Below are 25,346 nucleotides of genomic sequence, written 5' to 3'. Positions count from 1 at the left end.
TTGCAGCTCAGGCCCACGTCCTCGGTGGTGTCCGGACACTCTATCTGGGGTCCGAAGAACGATTTGTACATCTCTTCGTGCGTCATGCCGAGGAAATGCTGAATAACTCGCAGTCCTTCCGGGTTGAATTCCCACATGCGGAGGGGCCGGCGTTTGCAAGGTTGGACTCGACGAACCAGCATAACTTGCATTACCATAACCAGACTGAAGTCTCCCTTGAAGAGATCTTGGATACGGCTCTGCAGTATTGGCACGTCCTTGGCTGGACCCCAGCTCAGCCCCCTGCTGATCCATGACATCAGTTGTGGTGGGGGGCCCGAGCGGAAGGCGGGGGCAGCTACCCACTTGGCACTTCAGGGAGCTGTGATGTAAAACCACTCCCGCTGCCACAATCCGGACACCTCCGAGAAGGAACCCTCTGGCCATGGAGCATCAGCGATCTTGCTTATTAAAGCACCTCCGCACGCTGCGTGCTGCCCCTCAATCATCTTCGACTTCATATCGAAGGTCTTGAGCCACAAGACGAAGTGAGGGGTAATGCATAGGAAGGCCTCACATACAACAATAAATGATGAGATGTGAAGAAGGGAATTCGGGGCCAGATCGTGAAAATCCAACCAGTAATAGAACATAAGACCCCTAACAGAGGGATCCAAAGCGAGGCCTAGCCCTCGGAGGAAGTGGGAGACGAACACAACGCTCTCGTTGGGTTCGGAGTAGGGACGACCTGCCCTCGGGTGGGCAGCCTATGCGGAATTTTGGCGGTCAGATATCTGGCCTCCCTCAACTTCTTGATGTCCTCCTCTGTGACGGAGGAAGGCATCCACCGACCTTAAAGGTTGGATCCGGACATAGTTGAAGGTCTGAAGCACCTGACCTGAGATTTGGGTGCTAGAACTCGAGGCGGGGGAGGGATTCGATTGAGCATGGGAGGGAAAAAAGAAAAAGCCTCGTCCCCTTTATAAAGAGGGTGAATATCAGGCATCCTCCTCGTGGCCGTTTGGGACTTACCTAAGATCTAGGAGTCATACCAATAGGCACGGTTGGGTTACCCACGTTTGTATTGATGAGAATCCCGTGATAAGGGGGACACGATCTCTGCTTTGACAAGACGTGTCAAGAAAACCGCCTCGCGTTATGTGCGGAGCTGGTTGAGGGAAACGGTTTGAATAATGACCAGGTCATGGCGTGATGTCATGCTGTCAAAACGTGTAAGCAGATTAGATTTGTGGAAATATTATTCTCTCTACAGTGGTATGTGGAACTTATTTTGCAGGGTTGGACACTGTCCTTGTATTCAAACTCTTCCATGGTGTATTCGGAGGAGGAACCTGCCTTGCAATGCCGAAGACAACATTGCGCACCAGACTCATCATCATTGAAGCCTGGTTCAGGGGCTACTGAGGGAGTCCTGGATTAGGGGGTCTCCGGACAGCCGGACTATATCCTTTGGCCGGACTGTTGGACTATGAAGGTACAAGATTGAAGACTTCGTCCCGTGTCTGGATGGGACTCTACTTGGCGTGGAAGGCAAGCTAGGCAATACGGATATATATATATATATATATCCACCTTTGTAACCCTAGCCCCCTCCGGTGTCTATATAAACTAGAGGGTTTTAGTCCGTAGGACAACATACAATCATACCATAGGCTAGCTTCTAGGGTTTAGCCTCTTTGATCTCGTGGTAGATCAACTCTTGTAATACTCATATCATCAAGAACAATCAAGCAGGACGTAGGGTATTACCTCCATCAAGAGGGCCCGAACCTGGGTAAACATCGTGTCCCCTGCCTCCTGTTACCATCCACCTTAGACGCACAGTTCGGGACCCCCTACCCGAGATCTGCTAGTTTTGACACCAACATAGAGTCTATCACACCCGATCATCACGTGGTCTCTCAACATGATGAACTGTCGCAACGGTGCATACTCGGGGAGAACACTTATACCTTGAAATTTTAGTTTTTAAGGGATCATCTTATAATGCTACCTCCGTACTAAGCAAAATAAGATGCATAAAAGATAAACATTACATGAAATCAAAATATGTGACATGATATGGCCATCATCATCTTGTGCTTTTGATCTCCATCTCCAAAGCATCGTCATGATCTCCATCGTCACCGGCTCGACACCTTGATCTCCATCGTAGCGTCGTGGTCGTCTCGCCAACTATTGCTTCTACAACTATCGCTAACGCATAGTGATAAAGTAAAGCAATTACATGGCGTTTGCATTTCATACAATAAAGAGACAACCATAAGGCTCCTCCGGTTGCCAGATATCTTACAAAACATGATCATCTCATACAATAACATATATCACATCATGTCTTGACCATATCACATCATAACATACTCTGCAAAAACAAGTTAGACATCCTCTACTTTGTTGTTGCAAGTTTTACGTGGCTGCTACGGGCTTCTAGCAAAAACCGTTCTTACCTATGCATCAAAACCACAACAGTGATTTATCAAGTTTGCTGTTTTAACCTTCAAAAAGGACCGGCCGCAGTCAAATTCGATTCAACTAAAGTAGGAGAAACAGACACCTGCCAGCCACCTTTATGCAAAACTAGTTGCATGTCTGTCGGTGGAACCGGTCTCATGAACATGGTCATGTAAGGTTGGTCTGGGCCGCTTCATCCAACAATACCACCAAATCAAAATAAGACATTGGTGGTAAGCAGTATGACGATCACCACCCACAGCTGATTGTGTTCTACTCATGCATATCATCTACGTATAGACATGGCTCGGATGCCACTGTTGGGAAACGTAGCATGCAATTTCAAAAAAATTCCTATGCTCACGCAAGATCTATCTAGTAGATGCATAGCAACGAGAGGGGGAGAGTGTGTCCATGTACCCTCGTAGACCGAAAGCGGAAGCATTTGACAACGCGGTTGATGTAGTCGAACTTCTTCTAGCTCTGACCAATCAACCACCGAACGTACGGCACCTCCGAGTTCTGCCCACGTTCAGCTCGATGACGTCCCTCACCTTCTTGATCTAGCAAGGTGTCGGGGAAGTAGATGATTTCCGTCAGCATGACGGCGTCGTGACGACAACGGTGAAGTGATTCTCGCAGGGCTTCGCCTAGGCATCGCAAAACTATGACCGGGGGTGTAAACTGTGAAGAGTGGCGCCGCACACGACTAACAATTGTTGGTGTGTGTTCTAGGCGCCCCCTCCCCACGTATATATAGGTGGGAGGGGGAGGGGAGCAGCCATGGGCCGCCCCAAGTAGGAGGAATCTTGCTTGGGGTCCTCCCCCAATTCGGCCTCCCCCTTCCTTTTTTGCCGGAGAGAAAAGGGAAGGGTGAAGGGAGAAAGGAAAGGGGGCCGACCCCCCCCCCCCCTTGTTCCTACATAAGGGGGGGCACCCCTTGTGTGTCGGTGTGCTCCCCTCTTATAGCCCATATGGCCCATATCTTCCCCCTGGGGTTCCGGTAACCCACCCCCCGGTACTCTGATAAATACCCGATACAATCCGAAACACTTCCGGTGTCCGAATACTATCATCCTATATATCAATCTTTACCTCCCGACCAGTTCAAAACTCCTCGTCATGTCTGTGATCTCATCCGGGACTCCGAACCACATTCTGTCACCAAATCACATAAGTCATATAATACTAAATCATCATCAAACATTAAAGCGTGCGGACCCTACGGGTTCGAGAACTATGTAGACATGACTGAGACACCTCTCCGGTGAATAACCAATAGCGGAACCTGGATGCTCATATTGGCTCCTACATATTCTATGAAGATCTTTATCAGTCGAACCGTAATGACAACATACATTATTCCCTTTGTCATCGATATATTACTTGCCCGAGATTCGATCGTCGGTATCTTCATACCTAGTTCAATCTTGTTACCGGCAAGTCTCTTTACTTGTTCTGTAATACATCATCTTGTAACTAACTCATTAGTCACTTTGATTGCAAGGCTTCTTATGATGTGCATTACCGAGAGGGCCCAGAGATACCTCTCCGATACTCGGAGTGACAAATCCCAATCTCGATCTATGCCAACCCAACAAACACCTTCGGAGATACCTGTAGAGCATCTTTATAATTACCCAGTTACGTTGTGACGTTTGATAGCACATAAGGCACTCCTCCGGTATCCGTGAGTTGCATAATCTCATAGGCGAAGGAATATGTATTTGACATGAAGAAAGTAATAGCAATAAAACTGAACGATCAATATGCTAAGCTAACGGATGGGTCATGTCTATCACATCATTCTCCTAATTATGATCCCGTTATCAAATGACAATTCATGTCCATGGTTAGGAAACCTCAACCATCTTTGATAATGAGCTAGTCAAGTAGAGGCTCACTAGGGACACAATGTTTGTCTATGTATTCACACATGTATTAAGGTTTCCGATCAATACAATTCTAGCATGAATAATAAACATTTATCATGAATAAGGAAATATAAAATAACAACTTTATTATGGCCTCTAGGGCATATTTCCTCCATACCCAGCATGTACGAGTATAATAGTGGGCCAAAAGGCCCAATTTGAGAAAACCATAGTGAATCTAAAAAAAGAATAAACTAACGTAAGAATTTCCATGGCCCGCTACAGAAAACTACAATGTGCACATGATTTCATACGAACACAGGGCACATAATTCTTTTTATTATGAATCAAAAAACATCCGAGAACTAAAAGCCAAACTAAATTGCGAAGCCTCCGAAATAAATTTGTAATGTTTCTGGAAATAAATTTGTCATGGTCCAAGAAAAATAAATTGCCATGGTGAAAATAAATTTGCCATTAGCTAGCAATGTTTGCTTAAAATTTGTATTATACCGTTTATCTAGATATTGGTGAAAAACATAAAAAATAGGGTGTTTAACATGTCAAACTAACAAAAAAATTGGTTTCCCTGAAAATTGCCATGTTTTTATATTTTCATTGTCAAGAAACAAAAGAAATCACACACATGAAATTTCCATGATAAAAAAATAAACAAAAATGCCATGCCACTAAAAATAAAATTGCCATGTTATTAAAAATAAAATTGCCATCCACTACAAAATAAAATTTGCATCTTTTAAAAAATAAAATACCATGCTCCTAAAAAATAAAATTGCCATGAAATAATTGATAAGTTTTTATTTGTTCCAAAGAATTGCCATGAATTAGAAAGTTTTATGTCACGATTGAATTAATGAAATTGCCATGTTACATACATGTATATTTGCCAAGGTAGGTCTACTATATTTGCCATGGTAACTCTAATATATTTTCCATAATCCAATTAATTAAACTTCATGACATTAAAAATGAAAATGTCATGTTATTAATGAGTAAGATAAATTTAGGAAGTTGCCATGGGCACATGAAAAATATTCTATTTGATCCAAAGAAATTCCATGAACTAGTTTATGTCATGCTACATACGTACATATATTTGCCATAATCAAATTAATAAAATGCCATGATCCAATTAATAAAATTGTCATGCTATATACATGTATATTTGCCAATGTAAGTTTACTTAATTTGCCATGGTAACTCTAATGTATTTACTATGATCCAATTAATAAAATTGCCATGACATTAAAAATAAAATTTTCGTGCTATTAATGAAAAATTAGGAAGTTGCCATGGGCGCATGAAAAATTCTGTAGGAATTTTGTTTTCTCAGAAACAAGGCAAAATTAGGGATTTGCCAAGCTACATAAGATAAATTTGCCGCATGTCCGATAATTGCCAATAGTATCTACAAATGAAAATGACATGATGGAGTGAATTTGCCATGGAATCTAGAATAAAAAATGTCAAGATGAATACAATTTTTTTCCATGGTCCAATTCAAACAAAATACAGCCCTAGAAAATAAACAAAGAAAACTAGATGGTATGATGCCATGATCCTAAAGAAACACATCATGGCAAAGACGTGAATAAAATTGCCATGATGCACACACCACTTGGCGTGATGCAAAAACACACCATGGCAACAAAAAATGTGTCTAAAATACGAAAAAGGGTTTCCCCCGCTTTATATTATAAAGTAACAACCATTTACATCCAAAGCATCGATACAAACGCACACCATACAAACCCAAGGCGAGATACAAGAAAGCCGGGCAATGAAACACACCCTCAGCGACAACCAAACACCTACAAGATGTGCAACAAGGAACCGCTTAGCGCCGACGGAGACCACCAAGAGCAATCGTTCGGGAGGGTATGTGACGAACCACGCCGGACCGAGGGCTCCAAGACGATGCCTCCAAGAAGAGTACGACCACGGAACGTCGCCACCGTCCGATCCTCAGATCAAGTTTTCACCCGGAGCGAGACGAAGGAGAATGAGCACAACGACGGAGCCTACAAGGAGGAACACGACATCCGCGAACGCCGCCACCGTCGGCCAGTGCACGAACTGGACAGGTGATGAACCCCGATACTTCAAACCCTTCGTCGCATCCCCGATCCGCCAACCACTCGCAGCCATGCCGCCCAAGCAGCCATGCTTGTGTGCCCGCAACCGAGACGCGCAGTCCGCCCACGACATACGCACCTCCCACCGCCAGGACCGCCGCCCTGCCACCAGACCACCGCGACAGCCACCAAAGAGCACACCTTTGGCCAGATCTACGCCCCCAGCCGACTCCGAAGCCACCGGCGGACACCTTGCCACGAGAGGAACCACGACCATATGCCGGTCCGGGGGAAGGGGGAGGTGACGGAGCAGCCCAAGGCCAAGATCGGCGACGGGGCACACGGAGGCGTCCCCGTCCACCAGCCAACCTCCCCCCGAAACCATGTTCGCCCCTGAAGCCACAGGCCCGGACTAGCCGGGGCGCACCGGTCGCCGCTGGACGCCGAAGAAGGGGAAGGGGACCAGATCGGCCGCCGCCGCGCCTAAGGGAAGCCAGCAGGAAGGTCTCCCCGTGCCGAGCGCCGCCGTCCTGCCGCAAAGGGCCCGGCTGAAAGGGGACGCCCACCGCCACTGCTGCCGCGCCGCCCCCCCTCCCCCACCCGAGCCACGGAGAGAGGGCCGCCCGCGACCCGATCGAGCTCGACCCGCAGTGCCAGAGTCGACGTCGGGGCGCTGCAGGGGAGCAGCCGCCGCCGACACCACCCACCGGCCTGCACCGCCTCCATGCCGCCTGTCACGCCGCCGCCACGCCACCGTCGCTGGCCCACGCCGGAGCACAGTTGCGCCGCCGTGCCCGGCAACGAGCACCTCGTCCCGGCCCGAGAGATCCGGCCCGCACCGTTCCCCCCGCGCGAGAAGACAAGAGGACCTCGCCGCCGCCGGCGACGACCGGGCTTCGCCCGCTCGCGCCCCCTGGCGGCGGCGAGGAGGAGGGGAGGGTGGGCGGCGACGCTAGGTTTAGCCTTCCGGACGCTCGCGGGAACGTCGCGGAAGGAGGGGAGGGGAAAGACCCTCACAACCAATCCTGGATACAGCAAATGTGTCTAAAATTGCCATGATGCACACACATTACTTGCCATAATGTGAAAAAACACGTTTAGGCAAATTGTGTGTCAAATTGCCATGGTAGAAAAATGTATATAAACTTGCCACATGCTTACAAACTGGAGTATTTGCCATGATACTCGAGGAACACATCATGGTGACACGCTAGTTCATCACAATGCTCAAAACATGGCAAATTCAAAAATTATGTGCTATGTTCATATGGCAAAAACAAAAAAAGATTGATAATTTTGTCACTAAAAATTTCAACTGCTCACAAATGTCGTCGCTCCTTTATACACAATGCTAAAAAATGCCACTAGACATCATTACTGTTAGCTCAAAACCCATTTACTATATATTATAATAATCAAAATACCCATGGACCAACATGTCAGCTCTCCCTCTATCTCACTATGATAAAGCTTAGGTCCCACTCGATTCCCAACAACATCTTATTTTTCTCTAAAATTATTTGATTGCTTACTGCTGACAAATGAGGCTCTCCCTCTATCTCACTATGATAAAGCTTAGGTCCCACTCGATTCCCAACAGCATCTTATTTTTCTCTAAAATTATTTACTTGCTTACTCCTGACAAGTGAGGCTCACATTTATCATTGTGAAACAGATAGAGCTGACATATGGTCTAAAAATATTTTAATCATATAACATGGTTAACGGGTCTGACCAGCCAGTGTCGATGTCTAATGGAATTTTGAGCAAACATCTAATAATATGATGGCATTTCTTAACTACCTAACGCATTTTTGAGCAAACGTCTCATGAGACGATGATACTTTTGACCAGCTGTAACTTTCCTGGGCACCCGTCAGCACCTCACTTGGGCACCTCCGTCCCTCTCCTTGTGCACTGTTCGATTCCGTCCCACAAAAGTCTCTCGCCTCCCTCAATCCCCTTTGCCCCGCGTCGCCGAAACCCCCGCCTCCTCATCCTCCTCACGCCTCCAAGCCAAGCCAAGCCAAGGCCGTCGGTCTTCGCCGCCTCCTCCGACGCCCCCCTCCTCTACCCGTTCCTCATGCCCTTGAAGCGCCGGCCTGATGCGATTCTGTCCCTCGCTGTAATCAAGCCCTAGTCCGCTTCGATTATTGGCTCTCCGTGGGCAATCGAGAATTCCGCCGGATATTTCTTCTCCAATAACCTACCCAAGGTATCCCGAGCTAATGCTACTCCTACTACCCGTCTGTTTCCACCAAAAATTATTCGGGAGTTGAGCTCAGTCATCGGATTGGACGACATTTCTCCACTGATACGATCGATCCTCTCTCGCACGGCCTGATTTGCCTCCATTGGCAGGTATCGTTTCCAGGAGCCCTGCCCCCAGAGTAGCCAAGAGGCTGGCGTCGGGGGCCGATTTGCTGCTACTTTTGAAGAGTTGGTACCCTGTAGGTGGCCCGTCGGCTGCAGGGTCTTGGTTCGTGGAGTTCTTTTCAGGGCTTTTCTTGGGGAGTCATGGGAGCTTTCTGCTCGTGTTTGCAAGCCGATTACTCCGACCGCCATGGCAACCAGACTTCTGGTGCGTTTAGGAACTGCATGTGCCTCAGGTGTTTTACCCAGCAGCTGATCAACGCTGTAAGTCTCGTCCCCGTTGCTTGATTGCCATAGGGTTGGTGTGATAAAGATTAGTTCGTATGGCTGACTTCTAATTTTGGTCCTAGAAGATCACAATCTTTTAACGTCCAAGTACACATCCTTCTGTTTTTTGTTAAGCACAACCCGATGTGCAAAAGTAATTAAGCATCTGTATTGGATATCATTATACTGATTTCGATGGTAACAATGTGCTCTTCTGTCGGATTACATGGAGTCTCGGGCAAGATTTATCTCATTGTACGAGCACAAGAAAGAACAAATCAACAAGTATCTAGTTAACTACTGTCGCCTTGTTTATACACAACCTTTAGTTCTCTAGTAACTAGCCTTTTGCGGTGAACACCTGGTGTGAATGATAGCTGAAAGAAACCAAAAACATGACACAACCATTGCAAATTGTTTCTTGTTCCACTCACCTGCTGAATTTTCTGTCCCTTGTAATAAGTTAATTACTTTAACATGAATTGAGATTATACAGGCACAAAACCATTACATTTGTATCTCCTTTTTTCAGTACACTGTTCTATTCCGAGTTGGAACGGTCCACTCTGTTTCTCAAGCTATAGAAGCCACCCCGCTTGATTCATCTGAAAGTTCATTCGATACATATCGTTCACCTCCAAGACCACTGCCATATGATGATCCTAGATTCTCCCCTCCTCTGCGTGACTGGTTTGCATCAAGGCAGGATCCTTCAAGCCATTCACCAGAGGAATCAGAACCACTCAGACCAAATCATGATGAGGAAATAGAAACGATGAGTTCAGTCGACAAGCCAAGTAAAACAAACTATGACACAAAAATGAAAAGAAGCAGCTCTGCTTACGGAGATAAGTTGTCCCGAAAGGAATCTGGAAATTATTTCACCTACTTTTCTCCATCTACTGAAGATGAAGATGTCTGTCCAACATGTCTTGAAGGTAATGCTCACTAACTTTCAGTATATTAGTCTACCAGGAAGATGTCAAGTGAGTTTTGTACAGCGCATTAGTTTCATACAGTTAGCAAGACTTGAAGTAGAGCAGTCTAGAAACAATAAGCATTAGTTATGTTATATTGCATGACCGAATCTGATTCATCTTTCTGAACTTTTGTGGCACTAATTTAATTTCTTGGGTAACCCAATCATTCTATACATATTCCATTGCTTTAGAACACCGTGGATGTTAAATAAATTATTCAAATGTGTCGTAAATTTATGTTTATGCTGGTTAATTGAAATAAACTCCCAAATCAGATAACCTGATAGACCATTACCTATCTAATTTGCAGATTATACTTCGGAGAATCCTAGGATAGTAATGCAGTGCTCACATCACTTCCACCTTGGCTGTATCTATGAGTGGATGGAAAGAAGTGAGGCATGCCCTGTTTGTGGAAAGGTAACTTGGTTTTAGCTCTTTGTCCCAATGATCTATTATTACTATTTCCATATGCTGTTACACTTTGTTCTACTATGAGGTCAGTAGTCCATATCTACTTTGGAACAGTGTTGACATTACAGGACATGCCTTTGCATTTTACTTATTTAAGGTGTTGTATTTCTGTGTTTCTTTTTCGATAAAGGGGGACTTTATTATCTCAAAATGTAGCATCAAGTGGATACAAAGCATTATGAGTAACACCCGGCCTCTGCATAACTAGGATGCACACAGCCAAATCCAGAAGTCTGACAAAAATTCATAAAATAAAAACCGGCAAATCGGCAACAAGTAGAGTCCTATAGACCGACACTATGCCTATGTCGAAGGGGGTGGCGGATCGATCTGTAGGTTATGCTGCCACCCATGTTGGGAAAAAACCTCCGTAGCCACATGCTCCAATCGCGTACACACCGCCATGAACAGCGGTTAGTACTTTGGCCGTTGTAGCATGGACCACGTACGTAGCGACTGCGTACACCGGAAAATAACCTGCAGAGGAGAAGCATTTTTGTCATTAAAAACCAAATCATGTCTACATAGCCAAAGGGACCAAATTAAGGCATACACTCCCACCTTGATTAGCGTTTTGAACCTATTTGTAATACCGTCCAACCAATGACCAAAAATATTGGCAACACTTGTGGGCGGATACAAATTTGACGCTATTTGGATGACTGACCACGTAGAACGGGCAAACTTGCATTGGAAAAATAGGTGTTTGATTGTCTCGTCATGAGTACAAAAAGAACACTTCTTACTTCCTGGCCAGTTGCGCCGTGCGAGGTTGTCTTTGGTTAGCACAACTCCCCTACGAAGAATACCACATGAAGATTTTCACTTTTAGTGGAATCTTAGACTTCCAAATTTTCTTATTATTACACGCTGGTACCTCAGTGTGCGTGAGTGCACAGTACATAGTCTACTGTGAAAGACCCTAATATTGTAAGGATCCAGTGAAACACATCCCGGCCTTGTGTCAGGTTAATCGAATCCAGTCAGGATAAAAGATTATGCCATGACACAAGTCGGGGGCCAATCAAATCCCGCCTGAACGAAATATTCGGCGGTGAAGATGTTAGGATCTCACTGGTGTAGCTCGATCTATTGCACTAACTCACGAATTCGTGTCTTAGGTAGCGATTACAAGCTCGGGTACAAGAATGGAAGAAGGGGATCGGGGACTGGAGAGGAACAATGCCGCCGCCGTTCTGATCCACTGGATGACCTAGTCTTCGTGGGAGACGCCTTAAGTAGCCGGGTGGTCGCGTGGGCTCATCGAGTCCACTGTGGCCCAGTGTTGGTTGGGTTGGGCCGCCGGATCCTGGTGGGTCGGGAGGCAGTGATGGAGTCACTGCCGGCTGGGTCCCCCTTGTCGGTGACTGGCAGCAGTAGGGGCGCTGACATCCCCTCCTCCTTGCGACAAGGCTTGCCCCCAAGCCTTTGCTGCTGGAAAACGGGCTTGTAGCGCCACTCGGTCCTCCCAGGTGTCTTCCAGGGCCGACGTGTCGGACCAGCGCACACGAACCTGCTCGATCATGGCACCATTTTTCTTGCGCCAGCGCCGCTGGAGGACTGCGACAGGAACCACAGGAGCATCAGTACGACGCGGGAGTTCAGTTTGAGACAGCGTACCCGGGCGCAGGCAGTGGCGTAGTTGGGACACATGGAAGACAGGGTGCACTTGAGCCTGAGGCGGCAACTCCAATTTGTAGGCCGAATCGTTGATCTTGGCAATGATTTGGTACGGTCCGTAGTACTTGAATGCCAGTTTGTGGTTGGTGGTGGGCGACTGAAGTTTGAATGTAGGGTTGAAGTTTGAGGTAGATCGAGTCGCCCACAGAGAAAGTGCATGGAGATCGTTGTTTGTTCGCCTGGGCCTTCATGTGCTGCTGCGCTCTGTTCACGTGTTGTTGTAGCAGGTCCTGAATGACGGCGCGCTCGTCCAGCCAAGAATGCAGCGCCGGCACGGTGCACTCACCTGTAGAAGTGATCCCCCAATGCCTTGGTTCATGCCCGAACATTGCTTTGAACGGCGACATCTCGATGCTGGAATGATATGAAGTGTTGTACCAAAACTTTGCTAGTGTATCCAGTGGCTCCATCTGGTTGGGCAAGCATGCACGAAACAACGAAGATAAGTTTCGACACACTGATTGACTCGCTCTGTTTGCCCGTCCGTTTGCGGATGGTTGGCCATGCTCAGCCTCAATTTCGTGCCAGCATACTTGAAAAACTCCTACCAGAAGTGACTGGTGAAGACGGGATCGCGATCCGACACAATAGAAGCTGAGAATCCATGGATCCTGTAGACACTGTTCATGTAGAGGAGCACAACTTTGGGTGCAGTATAGGGATGCGCCAGGGGAAGGAAGTGGGTGAACTTGGTGCGCCTGTCTACAATGACCCAAAGGCAGTTGAATTTACCGGACTGCGGAAGCCTGTCGATGAAATCCATAGTGATCATCTCCCAGGGTTGTTGCAGGATCGGTAGGGGTTGGAGCAAACTTGGGGATGCTGCTATGTCCGGCTTGGCTTGCTGGCAGACTGGGCAACAACGCACATAATGCAGAACATGTGTTCATTTTGGGCCACGCGAAAAGACGACGGATGCATCGAAAAGTTGCAGGAAATCCAGAGTGCCCGCCAAGGGGGCTGTCATGAAATGCTGACATGATCTTCTGCTGTAGTGCGGTCGAGCCTCCCAGCCAAATACATCCACGGAATCGGAGAATCCCATTCTGCAAAGTGAAACGGCCTTTGGGGCCTTCCTTCACAGCCAGTTGCTCCAGCAGTTTCTGTGCCTGAGGGTTACAGTTATAACTTGCTACTACATCTTCAAGCCAAGTTGGTTGATAGGAAGTGACAACAGAGAGCATCTCTGAGGAACCCGCACGTGACAGGGCGTCTGCCGCGGTGTTTTGAATACCCTTGTACCGTATGGTATAGCGTAGACCCAGGAGCTTGGTGAAAGCGCGCTGTTGCCAGGGAGTGGAAAGGCGTTGTTCCTCCAGGTGTATCAGACTTTTTTGGTCGGTGTGGATGACGAACTCGCTGTGCTGGAGATAGGGTCGCCATTGGTCGGTGTGGATGATGAACTCGCTGTGCTGGAGATAGTGGCGAGGAGCTGGAAGGTCTTGGGTGAGACGCTGCCGTCCAGCGCCGAACAAGAAATGGCCATAGCGGTGTCACAAGTTGAGGTAGTGACCGTGCTCTCGTTTTGCTCGACGTCCACACCGAAGAGCTCGAGCATTCCCTCCACCACGTGGAGTTGGACCGTGGTGGGGCAGACGTGGTCCTGTCCCTAGCGCTCTCCGCACTTGAAGCAGAGACCCCGAGCTCGGCGGTAGTCGCGAAGCGTATTCACCTTTGGACGTGTCCGCACGCGCCGCCTCAGTGCCGCGACGATCCACGATGCCACTTGGAGGAACTGGGCGCGGTGGAGGTGGAGGTAGTGGCAGCGCTATGCCCGGCCTGTAGTGCACCTTAGGTGGTCGCGACAGCGAGCCAAACGCTCCGTCCGCCACCTCTTCTTGTAAGAGCGCGAGCGCGCATGCTCCAAGTCTGGTGGTCGCTCCACCAAGACCACCGCACGGATATCCTTCCGTAGCCCCTCGACAAAACGAGTGAGAAAATAAAATGGGTGAATTGTGTCAGAATAAGAGCTGAGATGATTAATGATGACTCAAATTGCTCAATGTAACCTGCGACCGTGGATGTTTGGCGCACGGTGTAAAACTGACGAATCAATGTTTGATGGCGATCACGCCCAAAACGCGTACACAAAAGAGCGGTAAACGATTCCCAATCGAAATCCGCAAGTCGCTTCTGAATAGATTGCAACCAAATGGATGCGGAGCCAGAGAAGTTCAGCGCGGCCATAGGCACCCAGGAAGATGGTAGGATGGCAAACATAGCAAAATATTGTTCGCAGAGAGTTTTCCACAATTTTGGGTTATCTCATGCGAACTGGGGGAATTGGATGGATGGGTGTGCCTGGCCTAAGCCGCTGAGTAGCTGACTGGCATGCGCGAATGGGGAAAGGGCAGGGGGTGATGAGGGGGCATCGGACTGATCGTTTGCCGGGAGCGGCGGCGGCGTCTGGAAGGACGCCGCAGGCAGCCCTCGTGTGATGTTGTAGACGTCGTGGCCATCGGGCCCTTGCGAGTTTGCTGCCGCGCCAAACACGGTCCCGATGTGGGTACCGGTCGTCGCAGGCGGATGGTGACTCATCGCTAGCGCCTGGTGCGATGCGCCCTCCGGGCGCGGTGGGGGTGGAGGTGCGTGTTGCAGGGCCGCCATCGGGTCGGTCAGATCGCCGACGTGTCGCTCGAGATCGGGGCGCCACGCCATGAGGTCGTCGACCTTGGCGTTGGAAGCCTGGATCGCGGCGGTGTGCTCCTTGAGGGTGGTCTCCAGGTGCTCCAGGGACGACTGTACGGACGAATCCATGGCGATGAGTCGAGATCGCGCTTGGCGCAGGGATCTCGTCTCCATAAACTGGGCTAGATCGACGCGGAGGAAGGGGGTGGGAGTGGTCTTTGATACCAGATGTTAGGATCTCACTAGTGTAGCTCTTGTTCTATTGCACTAACTCACGAATTCGTGTCTTAGGTAGCGATTACAAGCTCGGGTACAAGAATGGAAGAAGGGGATCGGGGACTCGAGAGGAACAATGCCGCCACCGTTCTGATCCACTAGATGACCTAGTCTTTGTGGGGGACACCTTAAGTAGCCGGGTGGTCGCGTGCGCTCACCGAGTCCACTGCGGCCCATTGTTGGTTGGGTTGGGCCGCCTGATCCTGGTGGGTCGGGAGGCATCGATGGAGTCGCTGCCGGTTGGGTCCCCCTTGTCGGCGACTGGTTCAGGGTTAGCAGCGGTAGGGGCGCTGACAGAAGAACCGAGCACATGCGCAATAGTATTATTCTTTTCACGAGCAATGTTGTATAAGGCTGGATATTGTTCTCTGAGGCTGGCATTGCCTAGCCAGATGTCTTCCCAGAAACAAATCTCCGACCCATCCTTTATTGCGAAAGACCCAAAGCGAAATAGATGTTTCTTTGCCGCCATTAGGCTAGCCCAAAAGTGCGAGTCACCAGGTTTCCAGTATGCCTGAGAAACCGCCTTTTGGCCTAGATACTTGTTGTGTAACATGGTTTGCCAAACACCATTCCCAGTAAGAAGTTTAAATAGCCATTTACCGAGAAGGGCCTCATTCTTGACCTGCAAGGTCATGAATTCCAAAGCCACCTTGGTCTTTAGGCCTACAAACCACGCTCCATTTGGCCAGCCTGTATTTTTTCTTTTCACCATCTCCTTGCCAAAAGAATCTGGATCTAAAGTAGTTTAGTCTTTGTAGGACCCTTTTTGGGAGTTGGAAGAAAGAAAGCATATACAGAACCATGTTTGTGAGGACGGAGTTAATCAAAACCAGCCGACCTCCAACTGAGAGCAGTTTTCCTTTCCAGCTGCTCAACCGTTTCTCTAGACGCTCCTCCACATGTATTCCCAGATATTTAATCGGGAATTGGCCAAGTGCGCAACCAAACAAGTCAGCATAATCGGCCGCCGCCTCAACGACTTCTCCAAAGCAAAACAATTCGCTTCTATGGAAGTTAATTTTGAGGTCCAACATTTGCTCAAACACCGAGAGCAAGAGCTTCAGATTTCAAGCTTTGTCCAGGTCATGTTCCATAAAAAGAATTGTGTCATCGGCATATTGCAAAATAGAGAGGCCACCATCCACAAGGTGCGGCACTACTCCCGCAATCTGTCCATCCTGCTTGGCGCGCTCAATCAGAATAGCCAACATGTCAACAACACTGTTAAATAACATTGGGGACATGGAGTCACCCTGTCGTAGTCCTTTTTTTGTCTGAAAGTAATGACCTATATCATCATTGACTTTGATGGCCACACTACCTCCGGTTACAAAATTTTGGATCCACTGGCGCCATTTATCGGAGAAACCTTTCATCCTTAGGGCCTGTTGGAGAAAAGACCACTTGACCTTGTCATAGGCTTTTTCAAAGTCAATTTTGAATACCACTCCACTCATGTTTTTTCAGTGCATCTCATAGATGGTCTCATGAAGGATTACTACACCATCTAGTATATTCCTTCCTTTCATGAAGGCCGTTTGAGATGGCCATACAGCATGGTCAGCTATCAAGTTTAACCTATTTGTAGCCACTTTGGTGAAAATCTTGAAGCTGACATTAAGGAGGCATATGGGTCTGAACTGCTGGATCCGTTCGGCCTCCTTAATTTTTGGCAACAAAATAATCTTGCCAAAATTTAGCCTAAATAGGTCAAGTCGATCGGCATGAAGACACTTAAACAACTCCAAAAGGTCAGTCTTGATGATATCCCAGAAATTCTGATAGAATTTTGCGGGGAAACCATCAGGGCCTGGAGCTTTGTTGTGTTCCATTTGGAACACTGCCGCTCTCACCTCCTCTTTCGAGAAAAGTGTCGTGAGGATATCGTTCTCTTCCGCCGTGACTTGTGAAATATCATTTGTTCGGGCCTCGTCAAGGGTGACATTCCCTTCATCTGGCGCCCCGAATAGAGATTTGTAGTAGCTGGTGATATACTTTTTGAGCTCCTCCTGACCTTCGATCCGCCCCTCATCCTCTTGGAGACTATGAATACATTTCTTCCTATGTTGACCATTGGCAACCAATTGGAAGTATCTTTGTATTACTATCTCCCATTAGGATGAAGTCAGCTTTGGACCTCTGGTAGTATTTGATCTCCTCTTCGCGCAATAGACGGGCAAGCTTCTCATTAGATTGATTTTTCAATTCAATCTCTTGTTAAGATAAGGTGCGTGTCTCTGCAATTTTGTCGAGGTCATCAATGATGGTACAGAGGTGCTGATTTTCTTTTTTGTACAATCCGTTGGTGTGTTTCGCCCATCCAGAGAGGTGTTGCCTCATGGCCCTTATTTTATAATTCCATCTCTGAATCGATGTACGACCAACGGCGTGCCTCTTCCAAACATTCTTGATTATGTCTACAAAACCATCCCGATGCAGCCATGCCAATTCAAATTTGAAAGGGCGACGGGCAGAATGGCTTGTAGAATTTGAATCAAGAATGATTGGCGCATGATCCGATAATGCCTCGATTCGCTCTAGGGCTCGCGCGGTTACCATAGGAAATTTTAGCTTCCATTCGGTATCCATGAGTATCCTATCAAGCTTCTCGTACGTCGGGACAGAACCCTATCAAGCTTCTCGTACGTTAGGACAGAACGGTTATTAGCCCAAGTGAACTGCCTCCCCGACATACAGGCCTCCTGAAGATCCAAACTGTCAATCACAACATTGAATAGGAAAGGCCAATGAGTATCGAAGCGGTCATTATTTTTTTCTTCTCCTGGTACCTAAGGATATTAAAATCCCCTCCAATAAGCATTGGGTACAGATTATCCTTAGCCAGGTTCACTAGTTCACGGAGAAAAGCAGATTTATGCTCATCTTGGGCAGTCCCATACACTGCGACCAGGCTCCATGTAAAATTATCGGCCCTGTTTCGTAGGTGAAATTTGATATGAAAATCACCGGTCGAAAAAAGCCAACAAGTCCATGGCCGTGGTCTGTATCCCAAGAAGGATTCCTCCGGACCTTCCACGAGCTGGTAGACTGCCATGTGTAGTCGAAACCACTTGATAGGTGATCGAGGACGTGCGGGCGGAAGTCACATTTACCAGCCTCGGAAATTGCCACAAAATCCAATTTGTGTTCTCGCACACAATCACCGACGTGTTTATGTTTAGCCAAGTCTTAGAGACCTCCGCTATTCCAAAACATGCCTCATGTGAAAACCTGAATTGGTGTGGAACTTTTCGCCTTCTTGGGCGGTTTTTGTTTCTTTTTAGAGGACTGCGATTTAGATTTTCGCGAAGACACTGTGAAGTCACAAAACATTGACACGGGTCTTGCATCATCTAAACCCACCTCGGTAACCTCACCAACCAAGTGGGAGATTAGCAGACCATCATATTTGGCATCCGCTTCATCATCGTCCTCGGTTTCGGGGGTTTCGGGGTTTGATAGGGCGTTATTACACTTCGGAGAAACCTTTAAACGGTCAATCTGCAAGTGTTTAAGTGCCCCAACCGACAGATTAATTTCATTATCATTCTTTCCCATAGATACACCAACATTATTTAAGCTACTAGTAATACGAGTGTCTGAAAAGGAAAGAAAAGATTGAGCGGATGAGGTACCTGACGTGGGGTCCAAATTCCTCAAGGCTTGACGACAATCGCCTTCTCAAGGGAGTGCTCATCAGTCGCAGAGGAACCATCAGCAACAAGGGAATGACGGTTACTACGTCGAAGGGGTGTGGTCAGGCCTCCAAACATAGTACCCATCGGCGTCGATAGAGTAGCCGTTGGTGCAGACTTTAACAATGGCGAAGGTGTCCGTACAGTCCCAACGGTTGGCGAGAATGAACGAGGTGTTGAGCCCAGTGGAACCATGGCGACAGCCGCACGAGCCGGTGACGCGACTGGTGGCGCGACAGGACCCACGACCAGCTCTATCGGCGCCGAATCCTTGGCAGAAGCATGTGCTGCAGCTGCATGCTGCATCGGGGCAGCAGCATCTGCCTCCTTGAGCGCCATGCTCGTATGGGCGGCTGGGCCAGTCTCTGTGAGTGGTGCATGGCGCATGCAGCCGAGAGCCATAGGCCGGCCCTCCACGGCCGCTGGCTGTATGGCACATGCAGCCGTGGACCGCGCTTGGTCCACTATTCACGTGAGCAGCAGCGGCTACAAGCAAACCCGTTGCTGCCACATTCACGTCCGGCCGGCCGAACAACCTAGATCTGCTGCCTGTACTGATCTCTGTACGTACTTCATGGGTACTTCATGGGAACAGCCGAACTAGTTTGAGCATCTGACGTCGTATTTTCACCAACAGCTTGGACGTTTTTAGACCTTTTGCTAGCATCTCTGTCAGGCATATCCTCATCCCGGTTAGCGCCGTCCTCATGGTTTTCCCAAATACGTGGGATAAAGTCAACATCCGGGACGTAGTCCTCCTCCTCCACAGCAAACCGAAGCGAATAGCCATTAAGTTTAACATAGACATCTGAGGAGACCGAAGCATCCACTTGAATTCGCACAATACCATGCCGGTGCAAAGAAACCAAATCAACATCTTGTGTGGCTCCTATAACTGATCCAACCGCCCACAAACCGAGGAAATGGCGGAGAGGTGGTGGAATGCCAGTGACGTGAACCCATACAGGCTGCAAAGGAAGAACGGATGTGACCTCCTCAGCTATCCATTCACTGAATGCAACCTTCACTTCAAAAGCTGCCACATGTTTCAAAATCTCAAGGGACGGGAAACAAACTAGGAAAGCATTGTCTCCATGCGGCACGGCTTCCCAATTTCAAGATGACTGGACCGAGGCGATCTTAGTGACCTCTACCTCCACCTCAGCAGCGCACAAAGAACCACCAGAGATCGTGACCAGAGCAGTCGGTAGTGTTGGTGGTGCTAGATGTTCCTTGAAGAGCGAGTCAGGTAGCTGCACGAACATAGCGTTTACCAGACCGCATCCACCGAGCGACGCAATGGGCCTTGGTTGCTTGAGCACAGGACAACGATGCATAGGGTGCTTGTAATTGTCGCAAATATGACAATAGTGTATCACCATGCAGTCCTTGGAGAGATGATCATCTGAACGACATTTGAAGCCCCAAAACCTGCTGAGATCATCGGGTTCGTCGTTGCTGTCCTGGCCGGCATGGGTCCCTTGGTAGCGTTGTTGTTTCGGCCAGCCATTATCGGCGGGGACGGCTGTCGCAGGACGACGGTGTAGGAGTGAAGCGGCGCGACCAGGGAGGACGGGCGGCTGAGCGATGGGTATCGCGTACTAGGGCGACCTGAGCCTTGAAGCAGATCGGCCCTCCTGAGAGTATGGCCCAAACGTGGAGTCGCACGCACTCGTGGCCCACCAGCCGCCGTGAGAGTATTGGATCCAGCGTCCACGTGATTGATGCATGCCGCTGACTTCGCATGATCGATTAGCCGATCCGCATGGAGCGCCTGATTGGAGCATGCAGCTGCGGCAGTTTCGTCCAATGACGCTGCAGCAGTTCCATCCATTGACGCGTTCGTTGCCACCGGCGGCTCCAGCCAGAACACCGCCAGCGCGACTGGCTGCAGTGGTCTCGGCCGCGGGAGAGGCCCTTTCCGAGGGCGGATGGGCACGCCTCGGCGAGCGGGCTTCGCAATCTCCGTTGGTTTGGCGTCGACGGTCCCCTGCTGAGACCTGCATCCATCCGACAATTGATCGGCGAAAAACGAACCAGAATGAATCTGACCTGAAGACGATGATGGTGACTCGGAATCCCGACGTTCCAATACGTGCGATTCCTTGGTGGGAAATCCCATGTCCTCCCAGAATTCCTGGACGATTTCTGCCTTTGATTTCTTCCGGCGAGCAACCGTCGACCAGGGATCCCCGGACCCATCCTGATCTTCACATCAGAGCAGGGCGTTGACCGATTGTACCGGCACCAATGTCTCCTCTAACTGACCAGCTTCGTCTTCATCAATTTGCTCTGTCAGCTAGGATGTCGAATCTTGATCCGGAGCTCGGAGACCCCACTGTATTGGAGAGTTCACCCAGAGCCAAGGTAAGCCGCCGTCGCTCCAGGAAGACACAACCACCCACGCGCACGACACAATCCAGTAACACCATCTCAGTCCCGCTCTGAATCCTCTCCCCTGCCGGTAGATGTTGACCTTCCTGGACCTTGCCGTCGCCATTCCGCAGAAAGCAGAAATCAGGCCGATCTAGGAAGAGCGAGCCGGGCTGCCAGTCCGTCCTGCCGTCGAGGAAGGCCGACGAGAAAGTTGCCGCCCAACACAGCGGTGGCGGTGGATCGGGCGACCTCACCATTCGTAGTTCTCTTTTTAATTGGGTAGGACTCTAATTACTTTATACAATGATTGTGACGGAGCATCTGGTTATTCGTTGAAGTTTGTTCAACAGGGTGTAACTTGATTTCTTAGTACCATTGTGGTGTGGTGTTGCACTTTATTCTACAACGAGATTCAGTAGTCCAAGTTTACTTTGGAACGGTGTGGGCATTGCAGGAAGTGTGTATTACTTCCTTTAGGTGATGTATTATGTGTTTAAATAGGGCCAACTTTTAATTGCATTATGCACCATTTCTACTAGTTTGTTACTTTACTTTATTTTCCCTAAATTCATGATATGAAACTACAGTTACATGATTAACCTACTATATTAATGTAGTGTTCAGATCACCATTCACCGCAAACTGTCCTGATTGCAGGTTCCACACGTGGAACCTGAAAGCAGCTGTATCGCCACAACACTAATTTTAGGAAGTGCCATATCATAAATATGGGTAAGGCTTTCAGCTTATTCCTCGCTCATATTAGATAGGTTGTTAATAGTTCTCATGCATCAGAATACCCAAAAATATGGCGGCTAATAGTCTGGGATTTCTCAGTTTGTTAACCTCCTCATAACCCAAGGCATGGTGTGTGCGAGGCAGCTTACTGCGGGCCGGGTTTATACTTGCATAATTATACAGGGACTATTAAGCCTCTTCGGCTAGGATGATCGGTATTTTTCCTGGGAAGGGAAATTTAACATCTACATTGGAAGATACAGAAAGCAAGGAGAGTGTTGTTTGGGGCTGAATAATTTCTACCTAATTCTGATGTTAAGTCCAGAAAATTTTAAAACTAACAATGGACAATCGCATTTGTTGTTTGGTAAGCTGATTTTGCTGATTTGATGTAGTAAAAAACTCTGATAGATGTGTATTGCTGTCATCGCAATCTATTTCACTGTGTGTTTTCCCTGTATTGACTCTTAACTGATTTGTGCTCCATCGTGATCCTGTGCAGAAAATGGAGTTCAACGAGACAACTTAGACCTCAGACTGGACTAAGTGTCTTGAATTAACATCTCATATGGGAACCTGAAAATATAGGTACCTAGTCCTGCAAATACTCTGTAAATACACCTTTGTAAGTATCGAATCAGCAGCGTGCTCTATTTAGTATACTGGAATTCTTGATATGTTGGAACGGTGCATATAAACATTTATTTCTTTTATTTTTCTTTCAAATGGCCGGCAGGGGAAACTTGTTCCCTTGGTTTGTGCCTCAGCGTTGTTGCGACATGTTTTGATTCTCAAGTGATAGTCACTTGGAGGCTGTAAGTTGATGATATTTGTTAATATAATAATCATATGAATCCCATGGCTCTGTGGAAATCTCTTGTTTCTTGCTGTAGTGTTAGCTCCATGTCTGCTAATCGTGCCGGAGATAACCGTCCAGGAGATTACTTCAGACCTATGTCACATCTTTACAACACTCTAAACCTCCTACTGGCATGGATCCTCAAACCGCATCTGTCCGGGCCACACACGTTTCGCCACGCATGCGTCTGACAACCCTGGCCACCCAAAGCCCTCTCCTTTGCTAGCACACTTTCCTGCATGAAGCGGTCATTGCTGGCAACCCAAAGCCATCTCCTGGCCACCCAAAGCCCTCTCCTTCGCCGGCACACTTACCTGCATGAAGGGGGCAGTGCCGATAACCCTGGCAACCCAAAGCCCTCTCCTTCGCCCACACACTTTTCTATAACCCTGGCAACCTAAAGCCCTCTCCTTTGCCCGCACACTTTCCTGTATGAAGCGGTCAACGTCACATTCATGCTGGCCCAGAGCGGATCCGGCAACTCTGGCCACACAAAGCTCTCCTTCGTCGTCACACTTTCCTGCATGAAGCGGTCAGTGCCGACAACCCTAGCAACCCAAAGCCCTCTCTTGGCCACCCAAAGCCCTCTCCTTTGCCGGCACACTTTCCTACATGAACTCCTTCACCTGCACACTTTCCTACAACCCTGGCAATCTAAAGCCCTCTCCTTTGCACGCACACTTTCCTGTATGAGCGGTCAGCGTCGCATTCATGCCGGTCCAGAGTGGATGCGACCTCTTATTGCAGTTGGCATTGAAGCAGTGTACCGTCCCAAAGTGGATGCGACCTCTTTGGATCCGACATTGAAGCGGCGCGCCAACCGAGATCATCGCCCACGTTGCTTTTCGGTGCATGCGTCGTCTCTCCGTGTTCATTAAACATGTGTGGTTGGCGAGGAACCTACTCCGCCCTCGCATATGGCCGTCACTCGTTCGTCCGTCTGCACCACCATTAACCACTCCATTGCATGGCCTGTTATATGCCTGCTATTTAAATGCCAGGTTCGACAACAATCGCATCCAACCTCCTGCGTTCCCTATCTCCTCTCGGCACCATACCTGCCATGGCCTCGAGTTCCAAAGCCTTGTGGGAGGGCCCGTTGACCGAACATAAGAAGGAGATTACTGGCATTGCCATCAGTTAGTAGTTCGGCAAATGGATGAGCTCTCCGAAGGCGAGCGGTGCAGACGAGCCAATGGAAGAGGCGGTCGTCGATGAGTCGGTGCCACCGTCCTCGCCGGCATCTTCCGGCATCACCATGGGCGAGGCGTGAGCTCACTACACTGACATGGTGTTGGAAGAGTGGCAGTCTATGTTCCGGCACGCGCAGGCCGACCAGGTGTACAACCTCCGCCTCCTCGACGAGCACCGACGTCCGGACGAGCAACTTGCCACCGGCATCATGGCACACATGGACATGGACGAGCAGGAGGTGCTTCTCCTATCCTACCGCATCGTCCGTGACATATGCCACAAGCGATGGCGGCACCGCCTCCTGCAGGCGGAGAAAGAAGCCGCCTTCACTAACATCGATGAGGCGGTAGAGGAATTTTACTAGGGCACCAAAGACGTCGCTAGCTCCGCATTAGCCGCGCCCCGACATCACGACGACAATGTCGCACGTGCACGGGCACCGCTGGCAGCGAGGAAGAATAGAGCATGGGAGGGCGCCGGTGCTTGGGTCCCACGAAGGCCACCACTCCACCCCTCCCGGCAGGCAAGCGGCTAATCGACCTATAATGATGAGCCTACCTAGCTTAGCTTCAACGGGCTTTAGGCCGACAGAATGCGGCGCTGACCACTTCGGGCGGAAAAGTGCGCAGGCGAAGGAGAGGGCTTTGGGTGTACCAGGGTTGTTGGACACGTGCGTGATAGCGGTACAGACACTCTCACATCTCTTCTCTCTCATCTTCTCTTTCCATCAACTCAGCAAAACTACAATATTTAAAGCCTTACAACCAATGTACATCATCTTATTATACTTGTTCTTATAGAAGGCAGAGGGTAAAGTACAAGAAATTAGGCAAGCTCCCACCACAGACCAGTGAAAAGTAAACACCACACATCTCGAACGCACCCAATACAACTCCAACACAAATGGGTCTGCCCTAAACTAACCAACAAAGCCACGTCTCAACCAACGCCCGACCACCTCCAAAGGGCAACGGCTCCAAGGATCTCTCCTTGCCAATGCTGAGTAAATAGGCAGTTTTTTGATTAATCTAATCCAAGAAATGATCATGAACATGGTATTGACAGAATTAACAACATATTGATTACGATCTAGATAAGCACATATTACGCAAACAGTAGACACATCTACATATAATGCTAGTATAGCTAACACAGAAATAAGCAGGGGCAGGATAAACGGGTTATACCCTCCAATAGGCTAGGTAGAAGTCGCGGCGGCAGTGGCATCCTCGGCGGCCTTCTTGTCGGCATTCAAGTTTCTCGGCGGCAGCCTTCTCGGCGTCGGTGGACATGATGACGGGACGACGCGGACGATGTAGAGGAAGTGGACGAACGGCGGCGAGCAGTCGCGTAGGAGACGCTCCCCAAAAACCTAACCGCCC

At 48.7% G+C, this 25,346-nt stretch overlaps 1 protein-coding gene and 2 pseudogenes across 3 annotated transcripts; 1 reads left to right on the top strand and 2 right to left on the bottom strand.

Annotated features, from left to right (window-relative positions):
* Positions 1 to 8,328: 8,328 nt before the first annotated feature.
* Positions 8,329 to 22,784, top strand: LOC125551650 (E3 ubiquitin-protein ligase At3g02290). Of its 3 annotated transcripts, none has more exons than XR_007302984.1 (6): positions 8,329 to 8,636; positions 8,783 to 9,058; positions 9,594 to 9,999; positions 10,352 to 10,461; positions 21,791 to 21,905; positions 22,414 to 22,784. XR_007302984.1 is itself a non-coding variant. In XM_048714921.1 (6 exons), the coding sequence occupies exons 2-5, from the start codon at positions 8,939 to 8,941 to the stop codon at positions 21,897 to 21,899; spliced, it is 705 nt and encodes a 234-aa protein (XP_048570878.1). In that variant the 5' UTR covers positions 8,329 to 8,636; positions 8,783 to 8,938; the 3' UTR covers positions 21,900 to 21,905; positions 22,414 to 22,784. The 3 variants fall into 3 exon arrangements, 2 of the variants coding, with proteins under 2 accessions (XP_048570878.1, XP_048570879.1); XM_048714921.1 differs by having other exon boundaries at positions 21,831 to 21,905; XM_048714922.2 differs by lacking the exon at positions 21,791 to 21,905 and having other exon boundaries at positions 8,332 to 8,636.
* LOC147975497 (uncharacterized) lies at positions 11,852 to 14,997 on the bottom strand (annotated as a pseudogene).
* On the bottom strand, positions 19,370 to 21,430 carry LOC147975496 (uncharacterized; annotated as a pseudogene).
* Positions 22,785 to 25,346: the final 2,562 nt, after the last annotated feature.

The sequence above is a fragment of the Triticum urartu genome, chromosome 4A, assembly GCF_056163025.1.
Source record: "Triticum urartu cultivar PI428250 chromosome 4A, HENAU_Tu73, whole genome shotgun sequence".
Taxonomy (NCBI): domain Eukaryota; kingdom Viridiplantae; phylum Streptophyta; class Magnoliopsida; order Poales; family Poaceae; genus Triticum; species Triticum urartu.
This window is presented reverse-complemented; position numbering and strand designations above follow the sequence as displayed.